Consider the following 23,417-nt stretch of genomic DNA (forward strand, 5'->3'; position numbering starts at 1 on the left):
TTGGTTATCTTCTGTTAAAATATTATTATATCAGCTTAATGCTAAAACAGCATTGACTGATATATAGTAAGACTAAACATGCATATGATTACAATAGCATTAAGCCTTGTGACAGTTTAGATTTAGAGAATAAAGGTATTGTTTTTAGGCACCAGAGTGCATCTATTGTCTCATATAACACGGGCAACATCATTATTTTTAAGTAAAACAATGAGCTGAAGCCGAGTTGTTTTACGCTAAAAATAGTGATGTCGCCCGTGTTATATGAGACGATAGAGGCACAACAGCGGCTAAAAACAATACCTTTATTCTAATTCTTAAACACTTCAGTTCAAATAAAAATATCATAAGTATTACAAATTTTAATCAAATTAAATCCTACATTTTGCAAGGAGGGCTTAAAATCGATCAGTCCCGTTGTTGCTATGCGCCTCCGATTGGTTCAAAAAGCGAGTACGCGTATCGCGTCGATGCACACACGCTGACCCGTGTGATATCGTCTTATATCACACAGGTAAGAACCAATAAGATTGCAGGAATATTCTCAAGTGTTTAAGAATTATGGTTAGAATTTAGAATAGGTTTAGGATGTAGTTTTCGTGTTATAATGTTTTTAAAGCTTAGATTCAGTTTACAGATAACATTCTACAGTTACTCCCAAAAGATTTATAACATACTCACTTTTTTATTTTTCTCACACTGAGGGCAGTTACAAGGTGAAAGATTAATCACACATGAGCAGCACAAGCACGACCACGAAAACATGGTGGCGCTTTGTCACGTCACTTTGTTTTAAGGCAAAAAATAGTTAAGATGAAATGTTAAGGCTTCTTGAAAGTAGGTTAGTTCCAAAATGTATACTCCAGCCACATAGATATAGAAATAGAAAAAATGATATTCTTGATATTCTTGTTAATCACACAATCATCATCAAATTTCATAAATCCAAGACGTTGAAGATCATCAAAATCCTTGCTGGCAACATGACTGCCAAACCATCAAATACTGTCATCAAATTTTGGCTACGCAGAATGATTCCAACCAATATATCTAGATCACATAATCACCGATAACATTGCAATAACACATCACTTGATAACAAATAAGTTTTTATGGATCCAACAAAAGCAATATCCAGTACAAATATTTCAATCTCAGACCATTCTGCTCTGTTTTGAACTCCTCATAACTCTAACTGCATGTGCTTCCCATACATCCACTAAGTTCAACCAATTATATGTGACTAAACCAAAAGCTTAGCAACTCCAGCGTGTAGAAGTATAGGACAGAATAGAAATACCGTATGCATGAGCCGCTTGCTTGCCTGTAGCTTAAACCAGCAATTGGGTGCCACACCATAAAGTAAGCTACAACCTCTTTCTTCCAGGCTAAGTTCACTCATTATCTGTAATATCTTATCACACAAAATCACTTAGCCCAGTGACAATTACACTAAATTTAACAATCATCCTTCAAACCAAAGTTCCACACATTACATAGGTAAGGTATGGATATTTGTCTTTTGGCACTAGGGATGAGAGTATTTTATTAGTAGCAGTAACCAATCAATCCCTGTGGTTTATCGTCGGGTTGGGAATCACAAGATGACACACAGGGGAAGGTAGGCATTTCCTCCATAGCTTAATACAGTCAATAGTCACTTCCATCTATGTAACACCAATGGTGTCCATGATTGAAACTTTTAAAAATACTTATTGGTATGTTACACCATGAAAGTAACAGTTTCATCCATGATATCATAGTTGCAACAAAAATCTTTTTAAGTATACCCCAATTTCTGATTCTTGAGGGGAACAAGCTAAAACTAAAATGTTGGGTGATTTTGGTTTTTACCAGTTTTAAGCAATAGATGAATAGCTACACCCTGCAATGCATCCCTAATTTAAACTGATGTGCAATTGTGCATCAATGAAGTTCATACAGATAACATTTAGAGATTCGTAATAATCTACAAAGCACCAAAATTGGTCAAATTTAAGCACATTATTTCAGAAAAATTTAACTCAAGAATTTTGGGGAAAAAATTGAGGTGTGGTGCTTTTTTTAGTGCAATGCAATCTATTAACAAGAAGCCAATTGTTTATGTCCAAGATTCATGAAATAATGACATCTGAATGAACAAGGTACAACTTTTTCGATATTTCCCCCAACTCTTTGATAGCAGTTACGATTATGACACTTTTTCTTTTGCTACTTTTTCCTTGTACCCCATATTTTATTGTCAATATCTGAATAAATAAAGACCAATTACACCTGTATCCTACAGACAGTGCATGACACCTTTAGAAAGTAAACAAAGTGTCAACTTTGAAATACCTAGCGATACAAATAAATCCATTTCGCATTGCACCATGAAATAGGTTAAACCACACACTATCACCACAATCCTCAATAACTTCCTTTGCACATTTGATACTAAGTCTTAATCATAATTGAGAACACACTGAGTGACTTCAATCCAATAGTTTGTATTCCATACCTGTCTCTTTAAATATGACACTTTTGGATCCAGATCAATCTTGGTTCTGTTAGATCCAATGAATTATAGTGGAGTATAAGCACAGAGGTCCCCTATACACAAGAGACGATCCATTGTACATGTTCACGTAACCTCTTTCAACTCATTTGCATAATTTTGGAGGTAGCGGATCGTATTCTGATTCGTTGAACTTCTAATTAGCATACTTTTGGAGATTTCCCTAGATTTGGGTTTACCTAATTAATTATTAATGACCCGGACGTTGTTTACATCATGACGTCATAGAGCTTGTTACTCGTCCGATTAGAAACACGAAAAACATTTGCACTTTTCTTTCCATTAATGTTATATCATGAAATACCATATAGCGGAGGTGTTAGTTTTTTATATAAGGAAAATATTGTTGGCGATAACCCCATGTTGACAATGGCTAAATATGATGTATTAATTCAGGAAAGGTCCGACGATTTGTCCGCCTTTTTTTCCTTCAGATTTTGAGGTAATTTAGTAGACTTGCTTACCAGTCATTTTCGTTATCCTAACTACAGATTGCATAATTGGAAAGTGAACTTTGACGTACGTGATGCGAAAAAGTCTTGCCGTACCTTTTTGATTCATTTACATGCATGTTTCAGCCGAGACAGTTACGTTTGCGGCCACGCAGCGGTATACAGATAAGCTCATCTTGTTTTACTAACGTAAAACATCTTTGAGTATAAGTGAACTCCGCCATGTTAACATGAAGCATTATGGGGATGTTGAAGAAAGTGAACCCCAGATTGTTTCCCCACTTATTCATATCTTGCACACAACAGCACTTTGACAATTTTATGCTGAGCACTGTATGCAATGTCCATGATTTCCAAGACACTAACAATCCTTTTTTTTCCACTGAAACAAAATACCGGGGATCAAGGATAAGACCATTTGGACCCCATGCTTGACAATCAAAGAGGGCATATTTTCCACGTCAGAGGGAAGCATGACCTAGCGGTGATTGTTTGCACTCAAATATTGAGACAAATAAAGCTGACACACAAGAAGAATGGTATGAGTTCTATAAAGGAGATCCCAAGGCTTGACACTGGTGTCATTTCCACTCCATGTGCATTATTTTTCTTGGAAGGGGCAAAACATCCAAAACTTTCATGTGGATATTATTGGCCTTAACTCAAGAACCAATAATAATCCAAACAAACTTTAGACCTACACATTGGCACATGATACACATGCTAGGCACCATACCTAATACATAGCCTACAGTGTATCAAGTTTGGCAGTCTGGATTGATGCAGATATTGAGATGATATGTGGATAGCCTTGTGTGTGTCATCCTTGAACTCTGAGTAAGCCCATAACACAATTCAGAAAGAGTTAAATGTCTATCCATTTCCTGTTCCACAAATTATTAAAATACTGATAATTTGTGAATGTCATAGCTTGTATTTGTTTGTGAATCAACATTGCATTGCATACAAAATCAATCTTTGCTTTTCTTTTATAGCAATTAGGCCTTATCAACAATATGGCAAAAATAAATAACATTTTGAATATATTTGAATCATAAACACTAGTATAACTATAATACCATATGATATATCCACTGCGCATGCATACACCCATGTGACGCACTGAATCACCCTGTGATATATTTTGTTGGCTGGGTGCTTGATTCATTTTGAACATAATTTCCATTTTGCTCATTCAAAATGGAGCACATAAAGGTTTTTACACCAAATTTCACAAAAGGCAATTGAAGAAATTACCCAATTTTCCCAGTATCAAATGTTGTGAGTAAAATTAGAATGTGCTTTGAACTTCAACTTGCTAACTGCACAAAAAAGTTTCTTCAACTGTCTTATAACCCAAATGAGATCAGCACAAAAGTCTACAAAATCTTGCTTTGGGTTTAGATGAGTATACACAGGGCCGTAGCCAGATTTTTGTGGGGTGTGGATTATCCAAATGCATTCCTTTTCAGGAGAAATCTTCATTCTGGCCAAAAGCAGACATTTACCCCTCGGATCAATTGATGTTTGGAAACTATGTTTTTGACAAATTTCACAGAACTTTCTTGGTTTGGGGTATATTTATCTAACATTTTTACATTTTTGGTCCAATTTGCTATTTTTTACAAAGCAGACCTCTTGCCGAGTTATGAAGGGTGTGTGGCAATACAAGCCTGAGTATACGGCAAGTTGAGTTCCACTATGAAAGGCATACCAAAAGTCATTAAAAAAAATTTATCAGAAATATGGGAATTTGAACGTCATCCTGTCCATGTCTTAGCTCATGTGATATGTATCAATTGGTAGGAAAAGGAATTGACAATATATTTAGCTAAATTAGCACGAACTGTCACAGAGGTGCCAGGAATGGTGGCCAAATTACTGGCAAATCAATCGTCATTTCCATCATTTACTATCTTATATTATGTAGACTAATGTCTGGATCCTTCACAGCTTTCAGTTGAAATCTTGACAACATCATAGTGACATTTGCACCTGTTATGCAGAGGTTATACCTCATTATTTAATTACCCTTATATCTTGGCATCAATTCAGCTGTATTATAAAAAGTCATTTACACTAACGACACTATGTTTATACTTAGAATTACACTCCTTTTCACTTATTTTTGAAATAAAATAAGTTTTTTAACTGACCACATATATCATTGGACAAATATAAGTTGTCACCGGCTAATGGGTCAAGGTATAATCCGTATTAAGTTCACGAATGCAAGACCGTACAGGAAAATGACCACTAACTATTGTCAATTTAGTCACAGCCAACATGTACTCCATAAGATCCTATCAGGAATCTTTATTTTTTACAAAACAATAGGTGAGCTATTCCCCAATCTAGTTCACAGGTATCACACTCTTAATTTAATCACCGCTATTCTAGATATCAGATAATTAACACAAGGACATATTGAACAGGAAAAAACATCCCTCTGATTCGCACAAGACCTATCTATTCCATTCTATAACAAAACATCTTTCATCAGTGACAGTGCTGCTTTTATACAATCTAACATTGCCATATGATATAGACATTTCTGAGTACTCCATACCTACAGCAGGTTGTATGGCCGGGTAGCCGGCAATGATAGGATATTAGTGGTTTCTGGTACCAGAGGGCTCCAACCCCACCTTGACTTCAGGCAACAGGCCTATTAGCATGAAACTTTTAATCACTATGGGTATACCTGAGCATAGTCTTCTGCACAATCATGATATCTACCATATAACTGACCTTTGTAGAATTTTGAAAGTGACAGAGACTATGTGTAGTCACTGTGGGTAAACCTGTGTATAGCCTTCTGTAGTCTTGGTACCTGAAGCATATTAATCCATGTAGAATTCAAAGGGTTCATTTACAAAAAATATGAAAATGATTCTTGATAATTCACCTACTTTTCAAGTTTCTCTTTTGTAATGCTAAGCAATAATAAAGGAAAAACAACTTGCATAGTTATATTTTCAACCCTCTGTGTGAAACTGGTGATACATTGAGGGTGTACGACCAACATGATGATCAATATAGATTAATTTTTGCATATGGATGTCCACAATGTCTCAAGTTGGTATGACCATGCTTCACATGGTTCTAAAAAAGTTGATGATTACCACAGATATCATGACCCTCATTAACCTCATACGCTATAAGTCTATCACACGTGTTAATCCTAAAAGCTTACAAAACAATCCAGTCTTGCACCAAATTTGAATTTCCAAATACCACAAACTAATCGATTAAATTGGGAAATTGGCACGTGCCTACCCCGATGCCTCTCTGTCTCCCTACATGACTAAAGCTTATTAATTATATTGGAATAACAATACATTATTACTGGTTAGGAAGGGGTTAGATTTGTGAGTTAGTTGTAATAATTGGGGTAATAATTGTGAGACAAATAGGAAATAGGAAGTCCCGGGCTCCTTACAACCAAGTAATACTTCCCTTCTTTGCATTCTTACTCCAGTTTGTTCATAACATCCTTCACTATTGACAGATTTCTATGTGAGAACCAAAACAATATGTCACGATAACAATATCAGTTAATCCCGACTTGAGAAAGTGAGATTTAGCTTTAATTTATTTAATAAGGATAAGATTTAAAATCTTTCCCTAATGATAAGATTCTGAGAAAAAGGGTCACTTCCACACCAGTATGGTCATTGCACTGACCTAGTTCAACCTAGGATTGAGTTGAACCCCTAGACTAGGGTAACTACAATGTGGACATTTAACCCCAACCCCCTTTTGCGTAAGGGGAAGGAGAGAAGGAAGAAAGGAAGAAGATGAAGAGAAAAATTGTCTTCTCCGCCCTGGTTTTGAACCACCGACCCCTCAGGTCCCAGGGACAAGACCGGAGATAGCATGTCATGAATGTTAACCCTGCCTGGGTAGCAATTTTGTGTGTATAATATAGTCTCAGAGGACTGCACAATTGAATCATGTGGGATACACAGGCTTGCGGTCACTTTGTGCTATCCAGTGGCATTATGGTTAGTACAAAATGTTTTCGTTATTTCTGTGAATTCGAAAGTCCACAAGCAAATTCCAATAGCAAAGGAACGGATAAAAACAAATTAGTCCACAACTCACTGCCCCATCCACTGTCCGATTGTCTGTCTTAAAATCTGTTTTATTTAAATCAGTTGACATATTACTTCACCAGTAGCCATGGTACAAATCAATAGCTTTCCAAACTATGAGATTTAATTGTGTGTTAAGTAATAACTTCCTCCTTGTGATATCATCACCAACAGCACACACTTCTCACACCACAATGGCTTGTCTTATTCAATAAACCGTCCAACGAAGCCCTCACCTGTCTTTTTTTTTTTTTTTTTTTTTAAGGGGTGTCGGAGTAGTCATGGTCATTCAACTCCAAAAAATCTATTTTTATTGTTTAATGAAAAATTTTGGGATGTGTAAAATACACTTTCAAAAATTGCGTAATGTATTGTGGTTCTTGAGATGTGTTGTTATGTTTTGTTTTGACACTCTTTGCATCATAAAGGTCCTTTCATACTACCACCGCATTTGCGATGCGTTGCTTTGCGATACCGATATATCGATGACGATTTATATACTTTTGCCGCAACTCAACACAACTCATCGCATTTCCAAGTTAAAATGTATTTAACTTTATTGCGATACCGCAGTGCAGTAATCTGCGGTATGAGGCAGTGCAGCAACGCATTGCATCGCATCGCAATTGCGGCATAGTATGAACGGACCTTAACTCAAGAACCACAAGACCTACATTGTTGATAAGGCCCAATTGCTATAAAAGAAAAGTAAAGATTGTAAAGCCCGCTTCAAAATGCACAAACCCTGCCATGATGTTGATAAACAAAGTTGTTTAAATATTGCGCCACCAAGATTCATACCCGGCAATCACACACCCAGCAGCAAAATTCACGATTTCTACTTTATGCACCATATCTTTCCATTCTATTGCATAAAACATGAAAATTACATACTCTGAAAGTGTTAATTGCTATCTTTGGGGTCTACCAATGTCTACTGCTAGTGCTGTACCATGCCAAATTCTGCAGCCTTACAGTGTTATAATAAAAATCTTTCATTTTCATGTCTGCTTTTGTCCAAGATGAAAACAAAACTCGTCTTGGCTTTTGTCTTTATCAGATAGCTTTCATGGTTGCCATGTGTCCACATCAGTAGCACCTCTATGTTTGTTCAAAAAATACACAAATCAGAATTTCAGTGAATTTAGGAAGTTCTAGTTCAGTGAATTGCTGAATGGGTCTTTCGCTACTTAATGAATCCTTATTTGTACAAAAAAAATGTGACTGCTACTTTTGATTTTTCTTGCACAACTTGCACATAACAAGGTGATAACAGCCTATGATAGCCTACACTGTAATGTTTTGGTAGTTGGTAAGAAGCCAAGTATTTGTGCCAAGTGATTTCCTATGTCTTTACCCCCTTTCCTGTCTATTATCAAAGCACTCATTAAATTGGGGGTACTTTCCTCTTTTTATCCATAAAACAATACCACTCAATTCATATGGGACTTACATTGGATAACAACAACCTTGTACCCAATGGAGCAATAATTGTAGATCAATTGAGTAGAACCTACAGTCTGTTATCCCATGTGCCACAAGCCATCTATGTCTTACCACACCTGAAACAAGTTGCCAAACTTTGCTTCAAACATTTGCCATTTTTTCTACTTAATGCTCAATGTAAACTCTAGATAGTAGCTCTGATATTGCAGCCCAATTGTTATAGGAGAGAGTTGAAATTTGTTCAGATATGAATGTGATATTGTAAAGCTGTATGCTTTGCATAATAGAAATCAGATGTAGATATCAGAAATCAAAAGTTTTGTGATGATCAAAGAAAGAATGACAATAAATGTGAAGATGAACGAAACTAAAATGAATATGGCATTGCAAAGTGGTGCGCACTACATAGTTCAATATGAACATTAATAGTGCATTATTGGCACACAAGAATCTGGCAACTCACTACATTGTCTTGACAAGGGGTATTTATAGAGGTGGCTATGTTGCTCAACTTCCATGTTAGTAGATGGGTGGAGTTATGCACCTGTACATTTCACTTGTCTCCAAAGGAAGCACTGAATCCAGTTTTATCTGTGCTGTACAGATCTGCATTGAAAGTATTTTGAACTGGATAAAAAGTAAATTCATGGGATTGTCACTGCACTTCTGGATTGGGAAAAACCTCAAATATAATTGAATCTGAATCCGTTCTCAACTTGGCATGGGGGTTCATTGGTAAAGACAAGTCCAATTGAATCCAAATCGGTTTAGATTCAGAGTGACCCATATGGATTGCCTCATTTACCTGCAGTAACATACCAGTCTGAAGAACTTCCTTCATGTATTTTAACCTTACGGTAAAAACAGTACAAATGCCCCTGGGGGTTGCCATCTAATCGGGTAGTTAAATGAGGTAAAATGCATAATTATCTATTTTAAGATTCTATATTGTGTCTTGTCTACAGGTAATGGCTGTATCAATGCGTGACAAGTTGCACTATTAGAAAGAGTGCATTGAGCCAACGTTTGAGCAGATCTTTCATATGCTGTCATTCTGCAAACTTTGAGCTTTGTGTCGTAGTGAGTTTGATTCACCATGATGCCCTGATGGCACTTGTTACAAAGAGCACATCAATGAATAAGAGACAACCTGACTATTGCGGCTTCCAAAATTTACATTTCTAAAGCATGTTCACCCCTAGGTTTTGAAACCTCTGTGATTGTTTGCTTGTTTATTCATTTGTTTGTTGTTGTTTTGCTTTGTACAAGAATGGCTTCAAACACACACAGAATGCAAAGTGGTTAACAATCTCAATATCATGAAGGATATGGCTGTTTCATCTCAAGTTTGGAGGTGGTGTAGGTGCATACCGTAGAATTCCGTCTGGAAGCATATATGCCTCTAAACGAGGGTTTTTTTTAACGAAAGATATGAAAGGCCAATACCCTTCTCAAAAACATTGCAATAGATTGGTCTTACAAATATACATGTTTGTACAGCCGCCTTTATCAGTAATATAGTTGTTCAAACTCCAAATAACGTTTTTGTTGAGAGTGTCTGCCTCTTGTCTCTTGTGTCAAAAAAACCTCGTTTGGAGGCATATGCTTGTAGATGGAATTTTACGGTATTTCGCTAGTCACAGAATGAAATCACACACCCTAGTCTAACCCCACAGAGCATACAGGACAATTTGTCAGCACGCATGCTGAGCTACTGTGTAATAGCACTGACATTAATATGACCAAACTCAAGGGAAAAAGAGTGTAAGTATGGGGCTATTCCATTTGAAACTCACACTCCAGTTGTGGAAGATTTAGCGAAAGTCCTCAACATAGACCGTATGGGCTACAAATAGAATAGAAAATTGGGTATCTTCCATTTGAAATACTTACTCCTGTTGTGGAAGATATAGGTAAAACCATATACTGTAATGATTTGTCTAATTGTGCACATGGGCTCCTTTGCCTTTGCATAAGTTTCACACACAAATAGAGAGATCACTCCTCTGAAAATCCCAGCAAGAATTAAGGGTCTGTGCCCATATTTGCTGGTGGGATTTTTATGAGAGGACAGTTTTAGTTTGTGCCTTAAATTCCAGTTATGTCAAAGGAGCCCATAAGCAAATCTTTATGCTACTCCCTCTGTGGAAAACTTTTCTTAAATCTACTACAGGGGTAGCACAGATTTTAAATGGAATACCCCGAGTAGTGAATCCAATGACCAGGGCATAAAGTACAAGACAAACTGTGTGAACAGGTTGCAGCAACCTGTTTGCTTATGAGACATGCAAGTTTAATTTGATGTGAGATCACTTGCCACAAAAAGAAAATGATAGCATGGATTAAACTAATAACATATGATGTAACATCCTGAAAACGTCTTGCAACATCTTGTCACAAAGTCCATGCAACATGGCACATTGATTATACTTTGAAAATCTTCTAACTGAACACACCAGATTTGGGAATAGTTCTGAAAAACATCAATTGTTTGCCTGATATCTTCTGACTGAATGTATCAGTGTGGCAAGTTTACAGATTAATAATGAGAAACAGCATTTCATTTATTTGTCGGAATTTCAAACATTACATGCTGATTTTTTGAGAAAAATTACCATTCTCAGCAAGGTCCCTTTATACTTGCCAACATGTGAGCCCTGTGAATATTTCATGACAAGATTCAATCAACCGATCAAAAAAAAGTGTCAACTGCCAAAGGTTTTAGCGAGAAATCTAAATCATGTGCAGATGTGGTCTGATGTAATTGACACACAGACCACAGTTTTACAGCAAACTCACATCTTGGGCCATGTCTCTTTCATACTTTCTAGAGAAACTATGTTTTGTACATTCATATCTTGGTTAGGACAAAGGGTAACATTATAACCTCCTTCATGATAAATACATAGGTAATATACTTCTTGCACTTTGAAACTCTCCTCATATGGAATACTAGCCTAGTGTAAACATGGCCAGTGATCGAAATGCCTAGAGCTATTAGTGATCATAAGTCAACTTTCCAAAAGTAATAACAATTGTCAAACAAACAAAATGAGACAAATCAAAGCATAGTCTTAATCTGTATTCCCTGTTCTTTGTTTCATTTGCCAATGAGGATGAAATATCTTTCAACAATTCAAAACATTTTTGTTCTGGATGTTATGTCCAAATCTAGACATAGGTTCATAAGACCCTGAATAGCTTGAACCTATTTCGGACATATCAATTACATTCAAACTGACTTGGTTACAAACATGCAGACGGGAAAAGTCAAGTCAATTTCCTCACTTGATCCAGTATTATGACCAAAACAATAATCAATCAGAATGCAAATGCAGGACCAGTCACATCACACCATGACAGTTATTGCTTATAAATACATGCCCATAGCTAGCATTATTACACACACAAAAACGCCACGTAATTACTCCACACTAATACAAAATAATAGCAAATTACGTTTGGAGTTCAGGTATGAAAAGAGATAAATATCATCCTGGAGCAATGCCAAACCTCAATCTCTTTTTCTTACACTTCACAGTATAATTTTCAAAGGGTTTCACAACTCTTCACATTCAACTGGACCAATTTATCTTCTCAGCATAACACCCATTGGGCTATTCCATTTAAATTCCACACTACCCCTGTGGAAGAATTTGGAAATATCTGTCACAGGGCGAGTATGAATTTTAAATGGAATAAGTGCATTAGGCAGCTCCATTTGAATTTCATCACCCTATGCGAAAGATTCAACCTGAATCTTCACCTAGGGGAGAGTGAGTTTCAAATGGAGCTGCTAATGTGTAACTTTCATTTGAAATTCATACTCCCCTGTGGAAGATATTCTACTGTGCATAAGCATATGTGCACACATGCTTACATACAAATTTTAAGGTACTGCATGAATAGGCTTTATTTTATGGAATATGTCAGACAATTGATGTGGCCTCATGAGGGCAGAAACAAGTATCTGAAGCAGTGTGATTGTAACTGCCATGCCAGTCTCAAAATAGATGGTTCTCTACGTACCATAATAGCATCAAGTTAATACTGCTTCAGCTCAATAGAGGGCAGTCAGTATACTAAAAATTACAAGCACAATAATTTGTTACAAAAATGTAGTATATAAGAGGGCATTTAACAGGTAGAGGGCGCCAGAGCAATGTCATGATAGTACCCAGGGTCTTTAGTTTAGCACCAATTAGATAAATGTGTATCCATGTTCCATCCAAGGTGCCAATCAACACAGATCATGAGACAAAACATTGAGCTAGCTGCCAGCAAAACAAAATTGGAAACATTAACATTGATTGAGCAATTACATTCAAATAATTATAGATTTGGGTATTTTCTTGAACCAATTAGAAGAAATGGTCTACAATAATAGATCTGAATTCATCACATAAGATTATTAAAAGGGATACTGGAGGGAAGTTTTGTCAAGAAATTGGCATCCTGCTTTGTAATAAGTTCCTATGGCTAATTATAATTTCCGAGGAGCTAACATGTTACGGCTTTTGTTCAGGAACAACTGAATAATAACAGCCACTGATGAAGGAGAATCCACACCTAAACATTTACATTTCTGCACATCTATAAATTAATTCTTTTAATAAGATATTGTATGGAATGGGGATTAAAACTTAAACTGATCATTTTAATTACAAGCGATGGTACCTCTTGATGAACATATAGTTTGGTGTCAGACATTATAACAAGTCATATTTCATTTGAACTGTACCTGTAAGTTGCATATTTTAAAAGTACAACAACTTAGTCCCTTTAAAGACACCATAAAGGACACCCCTTGAAACAAAATTTGTATGAAACATGCATGCTGCCCTCTATAGCCAGCTCTCTGCAATTTCACAGGCCATTCTCAAGGACTTCACTAATGGTCTTTATAATGACAATTAGTACTCTATAGATTGCCCAGCTACTCAGAGCTATTTTAGTAGCCAAGTTACCCTTGATCAATTAATTGTACTATGTCTGGAAAAAAAGAAGTGCTAATAAGCAGTACTGACATGTTCACCAAAATGTTTTGCCATGGTTTAAACGATTTAGACCTAAACTTGACATACTCTATGTGAAAATTCATTTATTGTGGGGCTTTGTATTGTCTTCGCACTAACTTATTCAGCATTGTGTGACAGGTCAACATTCCCGTGATGTGGTCTGACAAGCAGAAATGTTTATCTCAAGTAATTATTATCACCCATGCTTGGGTGAATTTATTACTTCATGTAGTTTTTTTTATATCAGTAAGGTCATGAAATTCTTGCTAAATGAATATGAGTAGTGAGAAATTTACATTCACTGATCCTTGGAATAGAGCCAGGCCTTGGACATAATTTTACTGTTACAAAGTCACAGATTTATACAAAATTGTGATATGTCAATTTATACATCCTGATTTCAAAATGTATGCCTTTCAAGAATTAATTTGACCTAAATTCTTGTCAATAAATTTCTGATCAAATCAAATGATGTAAATATTCCTTTATGTTCTGTCCTGAATGTTATGTACAATCTCTGTGTTTATGACTACTCAGAAATAACTGGTTTTGAGCACTCTCATTTATCAGTTTCAGCAACATCATACAAAATATTACATGATGTATATAAAATAAAATAAAACTATTATGTAATTATGATGTAATGTCTCACTCATTTAATTGACTAACCTTCTATAGACATACCAGCCACATATGTATGTAAAACTAACAACAGACAAATATCATTAATGCTGTATATGCAAAATTATTCCAGCACCAGTGAATGAGGGGAAACACATGGTGAATGCATTTCAATGATGCATTTCATTAATACTTTAAAGACCAATATTTATTTCCACTGTTATGAGCTAACCAAAGCGATATTTTTATTTGTTTTGTTTTGTTAATTTGGTTTCCTGTTCAATAGACATACCAAGGAGGAAAGCAATAATTTTGTTTGCTCTGTTAAGTTAGGCCAAGTACTGTGTGTTATGCTTTTGTTTTGGTTTTAGTTCTTTATTTTTGTTAAGTTTAATAATGAAATTAAGATATAGCATGCATTTTGTTATGTATCTTTTTCTTTTTTTCACACTTATACCTGAAAATCTCAAGTAGTTAGTCATGGTCAAATCAGCATACATTAGAGAGAATCATCTTTTTAAACATTAGCTCCATTTTTATTGAATAATGAATTTGTGTGCAGTTGTTATTGGTTTGTTAATATCTTCTTTATTTTCACAAAAATATGTTCATTAATAATATGATTTGTCCTCACAGCTTGTTCCCTTATAAATGAAATAGGCTTAACCTAAAAACCTAAAAAGTAACGTTTTTATGCGCATCATAAATAGGGCTATTTCCTAACTTGTTGACTTTGCAAACCATACACTGACTAAATATAGACAATAATTTCATGGTTTAGTGCAGATAATACCATCAATTTGAATTTTTTTCTCAGCCACTTTTGAATGTATCCTATAGTTAAAGGCCACATATCTTTCAACAGAGTTCACTGACCAGTAGCATATGGATTCAGCCATCATATGTTGATTTGTTAAAAATACACAGAGGTTTTACTAATACACATTCGTTTGTAAATATTTTTCTAATAATTATGAATTCATTGTTTACTTATTTTGTTAACATTTTGTATGTAACAGTTATCTGGATCTCTTGGGAGAACAGAATATATGTATTGAAAGAGCTATCCAAAATCAAGAAAGAATAAATAAATACAATAAATAAATAAATGCAATTTACGCATCACATGAACCATAAGTCACAAATTATTGATCATGATGTGATGTTTACTCAATACAAAATGTTTGAAGCACTCTCTTTCCGTCACCATGGCGACCAATCTATTATGGCAATTTTTCCATAGAATTAGACATTGGGCTTTTTGCAGTCTTATTTTTGGTTCCACTTCACCAACTTGAACTTAAGACACATCAAGGATGTACAGTGAGTGACTCAATCAGTTGTTTCCATGGTTTACTGGAAATCTGAGTATTTTCCAGGTAGGTCTGTAAATAATAAATCACATCTATGCAAATATCCTGTCAATAATTGAATCCATAAGATAGCAATTATTATCTGATTAACTAATGCGGACAAATGTCATTAAGCTTTCGATCTACACGCCCAGTGGCAATCAATCAATAATTGTATCAGTGATCAGACACTATGACCACAGATTTATATCCAAGGCAGATAGGGGATCTTATTGATGTTTTTTAATATTTAATCTAATAACTATTAGGGTAGTTTGATGACGTTCACAAATAGACGCAACACACTTCATAGAAATGTGTTCTAGTTTAGTCAATGCATACCTTCAGTATCCAATATTATGTGAAACTATACAAGCTTGTACAAGCTTTTACCTACCAATACTTTTCCCACTTGCATCTATTTTAGGGACCTATGCAAAATCTGGTTTATCCTTCATGTAAAACTGCACAAATTAGCGTAGCACAGAAATCTTCTGTTGAAGGATTATACAGCTTTATTCGCTAAGCTGCTTAATCCCCATTTACACTAGGCCAATGAACTCATAGCATAGATCATCTAAATCCAATCTATGCTCATAATATACAAGAGATATCAGGAACTTCCCTCCAGTCTTCCTTTTTCTGCAACTTCATTGTCCATATACATGTCAAGATAGCCTACTGCCTTCCAGAAATTGAATCAACTAATCTGTTCTATACAGGCTGTATCAGAATGATTGGTACCCATCAATTCTAATGTTTATTGAAAACCCTGCTTCTGCCACATGTAACATTGGATCCTCTTGAAATGGCCACAATTGATAATTTATGACCATTTATATTTTGATACGGCAATCTTGTTTTAAATAATCAGTGGAAACTGTTGGGTACCAATCATTTTCATATAGCCTGTACTATTAGTATGAAGCACCGAGATTCCGGACGTTTTACAACAGAGCCAGCCACTTGTCACTTTTTTTCACCTTGAGTTTGGAGGTGACATAAGAGCACATTTCGCTGGCTTGCATGCAGTAACAAATCGCAGAGCGTATACACACTCATACACATACGGTTTGACTACATGCTTGTAACGCAACCACACATAAGCACTGGCGTCACTACCAAACTCAAGATGAAATAAAGTATAGTTTGATATCTTGTATGTCCATTCAATTTCTAATCAGGGGCCCATTTCACAAAGACTTATGATTGACCTTATAATTGATTTAATGGGGTTTATTTGTGTGGTAAATCAATCATAAGATAGATTGTAAGGCTTTGTGAAACACGCCCCTGGAGTATTTCATATGTAACTTACTTGCCCATCAGCATGATCAGTGTCTGTAGTATTTGGTGGAAAGATATCCCTGACATCGGGCACTCTACTTTGTCTCTTAGGACCATTTTGGCTGCTGACATCATAACTACCTTCAGTCCTCTTCTTTCTTAAGGTATCATTGAGTTTTGCAATCCTCTTCTTGACAGCAGCTGCCTGTGATTTGGTCAGTGTATGTGTTGCATCTTTGATCTGTGCATCCTCTAATTCTTGGCCATCTTTTCATGCAAATAATATGGCAAAATGAAACAACAAACAAAACAAAGAGGAAGCAAAAGATAGGAAATAAGATACAGAGAGTTAATGTTTAAAGTGGCGGAGTGAAATCAACAAGAATTGATGATAAAAATTTCTTGTGAAATCTGAAATGTAATTATGACCCAGTCCACACAGGCGTGATTTTCCTGTTGATTATGAATACGAAATTAGTATTGTGTGTCCGCTCAATTTCGTCGGCATACCACACACATGCCATCATTCACGAGTAATGAAAATTTCTATCATTGGGCCAGTTCATAGCATGATCCTTTTGTAATTGCTGATGAAAATTACGTTTACTCTTGATGGACTTCGTAATTGATGTGGTGTGTGTATAACCATGTCAATACGGCACGATGACGAGGTGATGTGAACACTCTCATCATTCATTTATTATAATCCTGTCATAATCGGGAAATTATGACACGATGACGAAAAAATACAAGTGTGGACTGGGTCTGATTGGACTTTCCTCTGATATTACCCTTATTCATACTTCACACTATATATCAAGGTGTCTTATGAAATGAACAAAAGAAAACACCTTCAATGTTTTGTAACCTAAAAAAAGTAATAAAAGTATCTATTATCATATTAGTTTTGTTGTTATTAGCATAACAAAGGGTTACATGTTTTTGTTTGAAGATTATTTAGCATAATTCCAAATTGCTACAAGTGAGAGGGTATATTATGCATGTCACATTGTTCATTTAAAAATACACTTGACTCGGTAGACTGGTCGTAAATGTCATAATTGGTTTATTCTTGGAAAAAATGTTACAAAAACTCATGCTCTAACAACTGGTAGTGAACTAACATTGATGTTAACACTCATAATACAAGTCAATAAATGTAATGTGTATGAAAACCCAATGCACCATTATTTGGTATTCGAAGTGAATGACTCTAATGTTTGCTTTTAAGTTCTTTGTACACAATCCAGTATTTACTGAGAGGTGAATGTTTATCCTCCCAACAGCCCACTCACTGTGCTATGAAAACTTAACTCTAGAAATATCTTACATAGGGTTTCAAGTATTTGTAAAAGTCTCAAGAGAAACGAGATTGGTCAATGAATATCCATGTAGCAAACTTTGAGCTGTTGATTTGGCCTATGTATCCATGTAGCAAACTTTGAGCTATTTTATTGGCCTATGAATACTTTACTTAGCATACCTTGTAGAGTACTTGCCAAGCTGCCAAGTCCTGCATTCTCCAACCACTTGATCTCAATTTCTCCTTCTGTTAGGGTAGAAAGCAAAGAAAAGGGAAAACTCACATTAACATTCGCTCTCTAGTCACAGTATCATTGTTCCAAATGCTTTTTTCTATTACCGTATTCATTCCATTAACTGCCAAGGGCGCTTAACAATGTCATTTTGGGTGAGCGTTTAGAGATCCTGGGAATTTCCAGGATCTGTGGTAATACTATACCAGTTAACTTTGTATGCTGTGATACCAAAATTGTAAATTATATTCAGATTCAATTGCAAATAATTATTATACTCATCCTGCTATTATTAAAGTATTCAGAACAATGTTGTTTTAAATTGCATTGTGTATATTCAATTTAGTAACAATTTGTTCACTGCACTGGATTGAATACTGTTTTTGTCTGTTTGTTTGTTTGTTTTGGATGGAGTTTTTTTAAGGGAGGGGGATGTTTTTTTAAAACACCAAACATCATGATTGGTTTTTTTATATATTCTGATTCCATGTGTAAAAATAGGAAATTTCTTGATGTTTTTTAAAGGAAATATTACAATATATGACCTAAACTAAAAAAAATACTTTGTACATTTAATTTTACCCAATTCATGTGTCATTTTCTGTGTATGCACAGCTGTGCCTAATTTGTTTTTTACATCTGAAAATGAAATATGGTCTTTGTGCCTAATTCTATAGGATTTTACACAAAAAGACTTAATGATGTCTGCACCTGTCAATTATATACAGCCTTTATACAACACAAGTTCAAAGTCAACTACACTCTATTGTTTTGTTGTTTAAAACATTGAATGGAAAGGAGACCTACATACAAACACCTTGAGTCTGTTAATAATTAGCCATGTCTCATGCTCCTCATAAACACAACTATGAAGGCATTCATTCTGTTTCTAATATGGTTTAACCAGCAGATGGTCATTCAAGTACTGTTTTACAGTGAAAATTAATGATTGATGCATGAGAAAAATGTGGGCAAAATTTGTTAGAAGTGGCCTTTCTTTTTCTTGCTCTTTGGGCCTTATGGGAGGTTGGGGTTGGGTAAGAACATGACATTTTTTAATGGGGTCTTTGTGTGAGAGCCTAAAGAAACCTCAACAAATTTTAGTTCTAAATGACTTCAAATGGCTTTGTTATTTCAAAATAAGTGATAGACAAGGCCTGTTGCTGTTCAGATGCAAATATATGGGTCTAGGTCTTTGGGTGACAGATCTAAAGGAAAAATATGGGGTCTTTGGGTGACAGCGATGGTGAAAAAAGGGATCTTAACAGCCCTACGTCACCTCCTCCCGGATTTCAGCACATCGCATCAAAGCTCCCATTGGGCGTCCCATTCCTTTTTTAAAGGAATTTTTATTCTTCAAGTCTGTTTCTTTCTTTTCTCTCAAATTATACAGACCAGCATGCTATTATTAGCTGTTCAGATTGAGTAATTTGCCTGAAATTAACAAACAAACAAACAAACAACAAGAGAGCAGAACAGGGCAAACACTAAGTATAATCAAAATTAAATGTAGGAAACTTGATGGTTGCACAAAAGGAAAATAGGACTGAAAAAATGCCATGAGCAAGAAATTTACAAGGGTACAGTTTTCAAAATCATGTGAAATTTGTGTTATTTTACACAAATTTCACATTTCAAAAACTTAAAAGTTAAACTGTAAAAAACCAGTGGTCACTAAATAAATGATGCACATCCACTGTCAAAAATACACTTTGTCCTACCATCTTCTCTAGTTCTACCTACTGAGCAGTATGTTAGCATGCATATTTCCGAACCAATAGTGTACCATATTCAAGACTTCCATACAAAAATCAGTTTTCAAGCAGAACAAATCAATAAATAAACCAACAAAATCTTTGATAGCAGTCCAAACAAATGTATGGATTTTAAAGAAATCAATTAATGTACAAAATATGTTTAGGCAAACTCTGGCTGCCCTTGACAGAAGTGAGCCTTGATTGGCTCGTGACAGATTCAAAAGCGCTGCCCTCTCAGCAGTGAATAGATTTGCATGGTCCTACTACTAGATAGCATATAGTGCGGGAATATCTTCGAGAGGTTTGGGGGGGAAATGAACAAAACCAAGAGAATTTTTGTCCCCAGTATTGTCCTCCATTCGAAAATTTCAAGCCATGTCAGTCAGTTGCCATTGTTTCCAATATTGTGTCCATTTTTATCATGCATCTGTATTCTGTATGCAGTAAGATTCATGCATGTACAAATTATTCCTCTAAATCTTTGCATATGAAATTCCTCGGCCATATGAAATGAAAAGGAATGATTGATTTCCTACAATACTAACAAAAAAAGGTAGCTAAAGGTTAAACCTATTTTATGATAAAATTTTGATTGGGTCAAAATTAATCTATGAGCTTTAGTCAAATAATAACAACAATTGTTAATTGTCAGTCATGCCTGGATGCAAATATGCCAACATACTTATTTAAAATTAACAAACCATAGCCAGGATTTGTTGATTTGTTTATTTTTTTAGGGGTGCACAATAGTGGTATTGTTTGTTTGTTTGTTGTTTTTTAATGACCTGGAAGTTAAAAATGAGATTCCATTAACTACACTGTGAGGTCATGGTGGCACAGCGGTACGAGCTCTACCTCGCAATCAGAGGTTACAAGTTCGAGCCCTGGCAGTGCCTTTGTGTTGTGCACTTGGGCAAGGCGCTTTACCTCACTTGCCTCTCTCTACCCAGGGGTAAAAGGAGAAAGCTAGTCGGATCACAGACCCTCTGGTTGGTCATGCCAAGAAACTGGAGCCGGGATCTGGGGGCAACATTTGGGTGTCAGGTAATCCCAATCTTCAGATTTAATTGCAAAACACAAGTTTGCAAAATTCAAATTTAGTTGTTGTGTTTTTTCAAATTTTCTGCACTATGCATCTATGCGGCTGGAGTAGAAAATCTTCAAAGGGTCACTGCACTGCATATGTATTTGAGGTTTATCATCACTACATACATGATTTCATGAAGGCATATTGTGACTCAAGTTGTGGGTATATAACTAAAATGTGATGTGATCAAGCAAAATCAGTCACAAGTCGGAAATATAGATTTTCAGATTATAGCCAAACAAAGAAAATAATTTCCTTTGTTGTCTATTGTTTTGGAAACACTTCAACTGTTCATATCTTTGGAACTAAATGTTCAATTTCAATGGGGTTTTCTGTAAAATGTAGCTATACAAATGATTGATGCAATCACATATAGCAAACTGAAAATTGCTTCTTTGTTTGTTTGTCTTTTTCATGTGTTTGTGCGCTCTGAGTTCCACGGAAGATTTTGCGCCTTAAAAGAACCATTCATTATTATTATTATTTATTAAAATGAAATATGCCCGACCAGGGTCTTAGCTAGCCACCCGTCTGGCCGTCATTTTAGACGGGGAGTTTGCTCCTGGGACGGGCAAAATTAATGCCTTTGACAGATGCTATATTATAAATTGTATGTTTTGAGAAGCTAATTGACCTTTTTAGAAGACCCAATTTGTAGAACAAGCCAATATCAACACATATTTGAACTCATTGAACCCCCAATGGGCTATAGACGTCTGGTAAATGTTTTAAAGGTCAAATTAGGACAGGCAATTTTATTCAAATGACGGGCAACTCTCAATTTCTAGCTAAGACCCTGTGCCCGACTTCAGACTAATTTTGCTTGCACACACCACAAATGTGGTGTGTAATTGTTATGCCTCTCCTTTTTGTGGCACACAATACAATAAATCAGTGATGCAGAATTTGTCACATTTAGGTATGTAGCACTTCAATTGTATTTTTGTATTATGATGTCAAAGCCTATATGTAATAAATGGTCTAATGCTTTTAAAGAAATGCAGTCACAGCTAGGCAAGAAGTTAATATAAATACTATCTACATTGCATAAAAAACCTTAATATAAAATGATATCATCTTTCCATTTTGCTAATTACTAATGCACAAATAATTGCAATTATATGTCAAACTAGCGTATACTTGCATCAAGAATAATTAAGATTCATTCGTAGCCATAACCTTGACCGTGACTGATGATATTATCCAATCAGTTACAATCAAGGAGCTTCAGCTTCACTCATATATTCTTCTTGCTATCTCACTCAGCAGAAGTACTTCACATAAGAAGCTGGTGTCAATGAATATCTATCTATATTATCTATTCATTTCCAATTTCAGAATATGTACACCATTGTGATGCACTGCATCCCGGGGGTCACTCCCATTGGGGCCTGTACACCATCCGCGATAATGAAAACGCGTAAAAAGGGTAGTTTTTCGTGGGTAGGCACGATACGCGCGTAACACGTTTAGGGTGTCAAAAACATGAAATATTGGAAAAAAGGGTAGCAAAATTGCAATTGCTAAATACGCGGAAATGAAATTTCGGGTATGAAATTTGATGCAAGGAATAAAATCCCTGTTTAGGGTATTGTTTTAGCCAAGGGTTAAATCCTTGTTTAGGGTGCTTTTCAAAAGTTGATTATCGCGGATGGTGTACAGGCCACAATGGGAGTGACCCCCCGGGACTGCATCATTGCTAGTGACGCACTGACAGAAGCTGACTTTTAAAAAATGTTGGCATGAAAGTACATGAAACAAATAAATTACATGATGTTTTTATCTGAATTTATTGTCCTATTCCACTATGTAAATTGGATATAAAATCTGTACCAAAATAGCCCAACTGGGCCACTAAAACTACTGAAATCAATGAGCTTCTGGGGGCACTGCCCACGGACCCTGGAGAGGACCCCACCCATTAGTCGATCTGCTCTCATGGACAGTGACATTCTTTACTGAAATGGGGTTTCACTTCAGTTAGTTGAGAAGCCTGTCGTGACACAATATACTGTAAAATTGATAAAAATTCCAGTTAGTTATTATTGTTGGTTTGTTTTTTAATTCACCTGTTAATGGCATGAAATTATATGAGCATGCCATTGAATGCCAAATATCTCTTTTAAACCTTATACAATTTTGCTCAAATTTTAATTTGGTTATTCTTTGCCAAATATTACAACATAGTAACAACTATCAGGTAAGTTT

General features: G+C 35.6%; 1 protein-coding gene across 2 annotated transcripts in view; it reads right to left on the minus strand.

Annotated features, from left to right (window-relative positions):
* Positions 1-23,417, minus strand: part of LOC140149214 (rho GTPase-activating protein 18-like) — a 113,225-nt gene that overhangs the window by 65,242 nt on the left and 24,566 nt on the right. For both annotated transcript variants that reach the window (XM_072171432.1, XM_072171433.1), the window contains 2 exons: positions 18,314-18,379; positions 16,862-17,097 (listed from right to left, as the gene is read on the minus strand). In XM_072171432.1, coding sequence (XP_072027533.1) covers positions 16,862-17,097; positions 18,314-18,379 — 302 coding nt within the window. The remainder of the gene's footprint in view (positions 1-16,861; positions 17,098-18,313; positions 18,380-23,417) is intronic.

This window comes from Amphiura filiformis, chromosome 3, assembly GCF_039555335.1.
Source record: "Amphiura filiformis chromosome 3, Afil_fr2py, whole genome shotgun sequence".
Taxonomy (NCBI): Eukaryota; Metazoa; Echinodermata; class Ophiuroidea; order Amphilepidida; family Amphiuridae; genus Amphiura; species Amphiura filiformis.